The 9915-nt window shown below is 38.4% G+C and overlaps 1 protein-coding gene across 3 annotated transcripts in view; it reads left to right on the plus strand.

Moving 5' to 3' along the window:
* The window catches only part of RORB (RAR related orphan receptor B), a 230543-nt gene extending 221647 nt beyond the window's left edge, over nt 1–8896 (plus strand). For all 3 annotated transcript variants that reach the window (XM_056523233.1, XM_056523227.1, XM_056523219.1), the window contains exons 9-10: nt 3763–3875; nt 8202–8896. In XM_056523233.1, the coding sequence (XP_056379208.1) occupies nt 3763–3875; nt 8202–8357 (269 nt within the window). In that variant the 3' untranslated portion in view covers nt 8358–8896. The remainder of the gene's footprint in view (nt 1–3762; nt 3876–8201) is intronic.
* Nucleotides 8897–9915: the final 1019 nt, after the last annotated feature.

The raw sequence follows: 9915 nt of genomic DNA on the forward strand, positions 1-9915 counted from the left end.
GTTCCTCACCAGGATCCCTGCCTCCCCCCTACAGCCACCTTGCTTTCTTCTGGGGAGAGCACCAACTATTCTGTCTGACTTCCTTTTAAACACACTTCCCCTTTCTGCTACCTCATTAATTAGGCCACAGGTGGAGGTTTCTCCAGGGTTACTTAGGGAAATACACCCTTCCCTTGCCACAGTGTCACATCTATATATATATATATATATATATATATATATAAAACTCAACGTGTGTGTGTGTATGTATGTGTGTGTTTGTATGTTCCAGCATCACGTCCAAACGGCTAAAGATATTAACATGAAACTTGGCACACATGTTACTTATATGTCATCAACAAACATAGGATAGGTAATTTAACCCTATCTCACCCCCATTTGCCAGGGGCGGGGTTTTTGTTTAAAGTCCCATACAAGTCTATGGGAAATATATGTTGCTGCATAATTTCCAAACGGCTGGAGATATTTCGATAATACTTGGTCACATGTTACTTATATGTCAACTTAAAATATAGGATAGTTAATTTAACCCTTAACTACCCCCATTTGTGAGGCTCAAGGTTTTTGTTTAAAGTCTCATGCAAATCAATGGGAAATGTATGCTCTCACATAACTTCTGGAGATATTTCAATAACTGGTACACATCTTACAATTTGGGATATGAGGACGGGATAGGAGGTCAGGATAGGAGGTCGGGATAGGAGGTTGAGATAGGAGGTCAAGATAGGAGGACGGGATGGTCGGGATAGGAGGTCGGGATAGGAGGTCGAGATAGGAGATCGAGTTAGGAGGTCAGGATAGGAGGATGGGATATTTGGATGGGATATGAGGACAGGATAGGAGGTGGAGATAGGAGGTCGGGATAGGAGGTGGAGATAGGAGGTGGAGATAGGAGGTCGGGATAGGAGGTCGGGATAAGAGGTCGGGATAGGAGGACAGGATAGGAGGACGGGATAGGAGGACGGGATAGGGGGTCAGGATAGGAGGTCGAGACAGGAGGTCGAGATAGGAGGTCAGGATAGGAGGTCGGGATAGGTCGAGATAGGAGGTCGAGATAGCAGGTCGGGATAGGAGGTCTGGATAGGAGGATGGGATAGGAGGATGGGATAGGAGGTCGGGATAGGAGGACGGGATGGGAGGACGGGATAGGAGGACAGGATAGGAGGTCGGGATAAGAGGTCGGGATAGGAGGTTTTGGTATGAGGACAGGATATGGAGTTGGGATATGACAACAATATATGGGGATGGGATATGAAGTCAAAAGCTTCCTCCTTTGTTGATTTTCCTCCCCAACAAGGATTAGGAAGGAAAAACCGGGTAACGGTTGTATATATATATATATATATATACATACAGTGGGGCAAAAAAGTATTTAGTCAACCACCAATTGTGCAAGTTCTCCCACTTAAAAAGATGAGAGAGGCCTGTAATTTTCATCATAGGTATACCTCAACTATGAGAGACATAATGAGAAAAAAAATCCATAAAATATTTGGTTATTAACAAAAGTTCATCTCAATACTTTGTTATATACCCCTTGTTGGCAATGACAGAGGTCAAACATTTTCTGTAAGTCTTCACAAGGTTTTCACACACTGCTGCTTATATTTTGGTCCATTCCTCCATACAAATCTCCTCTAGAGCAGTGATGTTTTGGGGCTGTCTCTGGGCAACATGGACTTTCAACTCCCTCCAAAGGTTTTCTATGGGGTTGAGATCTGGGGACAGGCTAGGCCACTCCAGGACCTTGAAATGCTTCTGATGAAGCCACTCCTTCATTGCCTGGGTGGTGTGTTTGGCATCATTGTCCTGCTGAAAGACCCAACCACGTTTCATCTTCAATGCCCTTGCTGATGGAAGGATGTTTTCACTCAAAATCTTATGATATGTGGCCCCATTCATTCTTTCCTTTACATGGATCAGTCGTCCTGGTCCCTTAGCACAAAAACAGCCCCAAAGCATGATGTTTCCACGCCATGCTTCACAGTAGGTATGGTGTTCTTTGGAACTCAGCATTCTTTCTCCTCGACACACAACGAGTTGAGTTCTACTTTGGTTTCATCTGACCATATGACATTTTCCCAATACTATTTTGGATCATCCAAATGCTCTCTAGTAAACTTCAGATGAGCCCGGACATGTAATGGCTTAAGCAGGGGGACACATCTGGCACTGCATGATTTGAGTCCCAGGTGGCATAGTGTGTTACTGATGGTAGCCTTTGTTACTTTGGTCCAAGCTCTCTGCAGGTCATTCACTAGGTCCCCCCGTGTGGTTCTGGGATTTTTGCCCACCATTCTTGTGATCATTTTGACACCACGGGGTGAGATCTTGCATGGAGCCCCAGATTAAGGGAGATTATCAGTGGTCTTGTATGTCTTCCCTTTTCTAATAATTGCTCCCACAGTTGATTTATTCACACCAAGCGGCTTGCCTATTGCAGATTCAGTCTTCCCAGCCTGGTGCAGGTCTACAATTTTGTTTCTAGTGTCCTGCGACAGCTCTTTGGTCCTGGCCATAGTGGAGCTTGCAGTGTGACTGTTTGATGTTGTGGACAGGTGTCTTTTATACTTTTATACTTTTATTCTTTTATACCAGTTCAAACAGGTGCCATTAATACAGGTAACGAGTAGAGGACAGAGGAGACTCTAAAGAAGTTACAGTTCTGTGAGAGCCAGAAATCTTGCTTGTTTGTAGGTGACCAAATACTTATTTTCCACCATCATTTGCAACAAAAAAAACATTTTTAATCAGACAATGTGATTTTATGGATTTTTTTTTCATTATGTCTCTCATAGTTGAGGTATACCTAAGATGAAAATTACAGGCCTCTGTCATCTTTTTAGGTGGGAGAACTTGCACAATTGGTGGCTGACTAAACTTTTTTGTCCCACTGCCCTACATATTTCTTGTATTATTTCATTCTTATATAATGTAAAAAAAAAATAAAAGATACAAAATATACAGTGCAACTGAGTAAGTTGCATGGAATTTTACAGTTTACCTGTAGCAAAGCAAGTATGCTAGTACCCTCCTATATATCTTTGTAGAAAATAATCTATAAAAATATGACACCTGCTTGTACTGTATATTGTGAAGTAATTACCAGAAAGTTTATAACCTCCTAAATCATATAACTACAGTACAACCTCTTTTAGATGACCACCCATACTCATGAAGAATAGTCTACAAGAAGGTTCAGATTAGGGGTCACCTTCTTAAAGAAATTGTTTTACCAGTGGAGGACCTAGGTGTATAACACATTTCCCCCCGCGATCTCCTGTGCGGGGTCCAGGTGTTGGCGCATCTGTGCATGGCTTATGATGCGTGTATTGTGAACCTCACTGAGGTCGATGACACGACCCCCCCCATACAGCTCTATGAGAGGTGGGGATGCACGAATGCTGCATCTCCGCCTCTCCCATAGAGATACATGGAGGAAGAGTGTTGACCACAGCGTCATGCTGCGGCTGACTTGTCTCCTGCACGGGAGAGCTGCGGAAGAGCCGGGGCCCCGAACAGGATCATGGTGGAGTCCCAGAGTTCGGACCCCCCATGATCCTGCGGATAGGGATAAGTGTTATACACCACAGATCTCCTTTAATTAACATGATATTTTTATTGTATAATTTTTCAATAAAGGGAGCCATAAAATGTTTCTCCTGTTGTATACATTCTTTTAAGATGATGTTGGAATTTCAACTTAATAAATCAATAATATGCATATATTTTTTAATTTTAAATTTTTTTTTTACTTTTTAGAGCGGCCATGGCTCATAGAACCAAGGAAAGTTCAAAAGCTTCAAGAAAGAATTTATTTTGCACTTCAGCATGTGATTCAGAAGAACCACTTAGATGATGAGACATTGGCAAAGGTACGTGCTAGTTCTAAGAAGTGCGTTTTCATGTAGAAATATAGCCATGACATATTGAACTTAAATAGCACCTGACAAGTGTCTAGAAAATATTGTTCTTGAGACTGTAGGCTGTGTGATAGCACATAACAGTGTTAAAAGGCATCAGGGCTATTCAGATTTAACTAAACCTTTTTAACGGGGTTCTGAGGTACTACATTTCACATCACAAACACTACACTGTACATATGCACATTGACAAGAAAGGCAACCTTTTCATTGTATTTTATTCTGAATTCTATTTTTATCTTATCTTTTATTTTGTTTTATTACTATTCACTTTTCATTTATTTATTTTTATATGGTGAAATTCACCAAACAATGGATTGTAGCAACTATTTTTTACTGCTTCCATGCATCTAACATTCCAAAGTATAAAATGAATGACAGCATATATAGTACCACTTTGTGTGAACAGCTTTTATGCGCACCAATTTGTTTTTGTGGTTATAGATTATAAAAACCTATTTGTGCAGTGTATTCTTGTTGTCTACTACTTCTTGCCAACAAACTGAGTGCATGTTCATAGGAATAAGAGGGCAGGTAAAAAATGGAGGAGTAGACTACACAGGGTTTGCTTGTAGTTTGTAACCATGGCAACTCATAGGTCTGCATAGAAGCTGTAGACACAGAAGAAGGAGTGTACTTATTTTAGGACTGTTTGTAGTTAACCAGCTCTTTAAAGCTCACGTGCACAAACTATTTTGTAGATGTAGATAATGTAGATAATACCATTATTTGTATATTTGTAATATACATTGGTTAAAAAATGTGTATTTTTTTTTTGTGAAAAAAGGCTGTCTCTGCAGCTATTGCCTGTGTGTCTCTCTGAGGAGTCCAAATACAGGAAGTGTGGATGGGACAAGCAGGGCTCTGTGCAGGCTCCTGGCTTGTCAATCAGCCTGCTTTGTGAGCTGGGAGCATGTTACAGAGCCTCAGTGCACAGAGCCCTGCTTGTCCTCGGTGTACAGAGCCCTGCTTGTCCTCAGTGTACAGAGCCCTGCTTGTCCTCACTGCACAGAGCCCTGCTTATCCTCAGTGCACAGATCCCTGCTTGTCCTCAGTGTACAGAGCCCTTCTTGTCCTCAGTGTACAGAGCTCTGCTTGTCCTCAGTGTACAGAGCCCTGCTTGTCTTCGGTGCACAGAGCCCTGCTTGTCCTCAGTGCACAGATCTCAGTGCACAGAGCCCTGCTTGTCCTTAGTGTACAGAGCCCTGCTTGTCCTCACTGCACAGAGCCCTGTTCGTCTTCCCACACTTCCTGTATTTAGTCTCCCCACAGAGATACACAGGCAATAGCTGCAGGGACAAGAATATGGACAATTTTTGCATCAAGGTATATTATAAATATACATATAATGTTATTTTCTAAATTATATAAAAAAGTTTTTTTGTAAATGACAGGTGCACATTAATGGTGTTTGTATAGTATCCTGCACATATTTGATGCACAGGATTTGAAGCTGTGTTCACATTGAACTTCTGTGTTGTGATTCCGGTCCGTCCATGATGCCTGTGCTTACTTCCACGCTCGCCCTGCTCGAGCGATGAATTTCTGAGTTTGTTCACAACATCATCAGAAGAGCAGAGAAAGAGAGCAACATCACAGGAAGTAAACCCATGCATCGGAGCGGAGCAGAACAGAAGCACAGGACTGATTACTTTATGTTGGAAACCAAATATATACATATTTAAGTTATCCAAAATAATTGCCTTACTTTATTTAGTTGTTTCTTATATATTTTGTATAAAGGTTAGCCAATGGCCATCTTGACCAGTGTTACAATTCCCACATGGATTATCTACAAACTTTCCCAAAACTTTGATTTGATTTAATGTTATACAGTGTTTCTTCTCTGGGATCATTGACTGACAGTAATAGGCTGATTTGCTATTTACCGGTACACCCATTAATAACTTGTATAGAACATATTACTGTACAGATCAATGACTTCTATTTTTTGGTTGTTTCAATTTTGGAGACAAAGGCATATTTAATCTTATTTTATTATGCATCCTGGGCCTGTCTGCTGCTTTCATGCAATGTCATAAAGTTCACACATGGTTTACAGTTCATTAGGATGCGTGTAGCTTGATAATGTTAAATTAATCAAAAATGACTATTTATAAAAAGGCTACATGCACAGTATCACTGCCATACAGATGTGTGGGAAAGCAGTGTGGAAAATTAATCTTTCTTGATCTCTCATTCACCATTCTGACTGCATCATCTACACCTTGTCAGTTGTAGTGTTGAGCGGCATAGGCCATATTCGAATTTGCGAATATTCGCGAATATATGGACGAATATTCGTCATATATTCGCGAATATTCGCATATTCGTTATATTCTCGTTTTATTTTCGCATATGCGAATTTTCACGTATGCGAAAATTTACATATGTGAATATTAGCATATACAAATTCGCATAAGCGAAAATTAGCATATGCTAATTTTCGTATATGCGAATTTTCGCACGCCAGTCTCACACAGTAGTATTACAGCTTTCTTTACACCACACAAGCTGGAAGCAGAGAGGGATGATCACTGTGATGTGTACTGTGAAAAAAATAAAAAAAAATAATGAATATTCGTAATTACGAATATATAGCGCTATATTTGCGAAATTCGCGAATTCGCGAATATGCGATATTCGCGAATAATATTCGAATTGCGAATATTCGCGAGCAACACTAGTCAGTTGTCACATATATTCAATATCTCTCAACACACATCAATCTCTGATCATCACTCATGGGTTTTCTTGGTGAATCCAAATGAGAAGACCTTATGTCTCTTTTTGAAATCTTTGTCTTGTTTTATGTGTAAAAATACACACGCACACACATATACATATATTTAGAAAGAGATAGGTTCATATATGCCCTAGTGTTGTACAAAGATTGCATTCAGCATAACCCATTGATGGGGATCAACACAAGTACGAGGAAAAAGGTGAAACCTGATTTGTTCTAATGGCAGCCCCTTCAATCTTTTTTGCACCTATACTGATAAATATCTTCTTTTGTCTCAAGGAAGGATTATGATGGAATTTACTAATCTAATGTAAGCATACATTAAATTATGACTACCTATAAAATACTGAAGTACAACACATCAGGAAAAGTACAATACATACATTTATCATAATAGTAATAATATATGAATATTTGGAAATATTCATGTATAAAATGTTGTATGCCAATAAATAAAGGTGGATCTCCTAGTAATATTATATTATGTAAAAAGCTATCAATATAATATTGTACTACATATTTGTATATACTCCTACAGTGGACCTCAATAATAACAACCAAAATAATGCGTAACGTGAAAAATATTGAAAATCTTTATTAACAGAAAAAATGTATGATGTGACAAAAAATGAAAACCCCAAATGAAACCCATAAAAAACATATGACACAAGACATGTTTAAAAAGCAAAAAGGGGGAGCACAGGTGGCCAGACATAGCTTAATAACGACTCCCAAACGGGTTGTCTATATGAAGCACCAATAAATATGAACAGTAATTAATATATATATGCACAATGGAAGAAAATTCATTAATTAATATGACAAAAGGGCAGGCAGACTGAGGGGGACATATAAAAATGTAAATATCAATGGTATATTTGGCCGTTGCCGCTTTAAATCCATGGAAAGTGCATAGTGCAACCAAAAATGTAGTTAATATATATCATATAGCAAAACATGGAGAGCAAATACTAAATTCATACACGTCTAATGGCTTGGTGTAACTACCAATACAGTGCCCTCAGACAGTGCCCAATGCAAATAATATGTAAACAATAGATTATCAGTAGCTTACATGTGCCGATGCAAACAGCTGGTCACCTGCGCTCCCCCACCTCACCCTCCAACGCGTTTCACTGACCTGCTTTGTTCACCGCTCCACTTTGCAGCGTTCCCCCATCTGGTCTTCAAAAATAAATGGGTGCCTGACCCAATGGCAATATCCCAGTTACTGAGCCGTATTTCTGGATATATATGCAACCTTACATTTTGTTCCCATAAGAGATATTCTAAGACACTAATAGAGGGGATCAGCAAAGGCTTATTTTTTTTTTGAAAAAAAAAAACCATGCACAGTGGCCAACTTGTACTTAGCCGATTTGACCTCCTCTACAAACCAAAACAAACCATGCAATAGTCCTCCCAATTTTATGAACGCTTTCTTTATTTTTACATTACTTTCCATTAGCTGAGCCCACCTTAGGGTCCAAATATGGGTTGTAATATTAATCCTCTTTTTCATCTCTTTACAGTTAATAGCCAAGATACCAAACATAACCGCACTTTGCAACTTACATGGAGAGAAGCTGCAGGTATTTAAGCAATCTCACCCAGAGATAGTGAATACTCTTTTTCCTCCATTGTACAAGGAGCTATTTAACCCTGACTCAAACACTGGCTGCAAGTGAAGAGAGTGGGATTTCTCACTTAGCTTTGGAATGCATCACTACTAAGACAAAAGAAATGTGCTCAAAAGGACTGACGAAAACCACAAAATAAAAAACAACCATCACTACAGCAGCACTAGGAATGTCCTGCACTTACTAGAATTATTTTTCACCGCTACAGTTTGAAGAATGTAAATATGCACCTCTGAGTGGGGCTGTCTCTTTCTCTTCTTCTTATTAACTGTTTGGTTTTCTTTTGGAACTGACCGTTTAACACTTTTGCTGCCAGAGGCCACTGCGGAAAATAAAAAGGTATTGCAAAGCCCTCTGGTAGCCGAAGCATTTATCTTAATATATAGAACACTGGGTGTATTTACTTTTTTTTATATATAATTTGAGAGACGACAATTTATAGAATTTTATTGTAGATATCATTATGAGCATATACTTCTTCAGTATTACTCTTCTTTCTGGATTACTGTTTCATCTTTCTCTAATTTAAGTGAATTTGACTTCTTTCTATGTTTTAGATGCATGTGTAGATGGTAATGGTATATATATATATATATATATATATATATATATACATATATATATATATTTATATATATATATATATATATATATATATATATATATATATATATATATACCAATAACTGCACCTTTGCCGTGGTGTAATCCTGTACAATCAAGCTCCGCTAGATTTCTTTCTGTCTTACTTTGATAATGTTGTGTTTTCCCCTTGAATTTATGTATTTTATTTATGTTTGGGCAATCAAGTTTCAATCAAAGAAGCCATTGTTTGAACAATAATTGCCAATGTATTGTATACCTACCAAATGGTAAAAAAAAAATGTCACATTGGGTTATGTACAGAAAAAAAAAGCATGCCAGGTGTGTAATGGTTGAAAATGACACAACACTCCCATACAGAAACAAATATCCTTCTACATAGGCAGTTGACTAATTTGAAAGGCGGTACAGGCTCTTGTAAATGATAAAATAACAAGATATAGTTTTGAGGAAAATTTATATTTTTATTGAATTTTTCATAGTATGTAACTTTGTACTTCAGATATACAGCTGTATTTAAGCACATAGAAACAGAGCAATTGCATTGATACCTCGGATCCTTAAAAACAGATATAGTTGTGCCATCGGGTATACCAGACTGAGTTTCACTCAATTTATCCAGGCAGTGTTTAAAAGCAGGCTCACAAAATTCATTTATATGGTTGTAACTTGAAAGTTATCACCCTGAAAAAAATTCAGCTGATATACTATCTGCACAAAAGGGTGTTTAAGTAGGTATAGTAGCAATATGACTTGTCTCGTGAGCGATTGAACCAATCGACCATTAATCCTTATTTATTTTCACTGTATTTATAAAGTCAGAATGACACAGGTGTCGCCTACACAGTCCTGTATCTTGTCTAATAATATGTAGCACACAGAGCAATAAATATATAAGTTACTGGAAATGTGCAGCTTTGCTAAGGTCATCTACCATTGCTTCATGCTCAATGTATGTTTTGCACCATATACCATAATATTACCATACTTATGACTTCCAATG

Source organism: Hyla sarda, chromosome 1 (genome assembly GCF_029499605.1).
Source record: "Hyla sarda isolate aHylSar1 chromosome 1, aHylSar1.hap1, whole genome shotgun sequence".
Taxonomy (NCBI): domain Eukaryota; kingdom Metazoa; phylum Chordata; class Amphibia; order Anura; family Hylidae; genus Hyla; species Hyla sarda.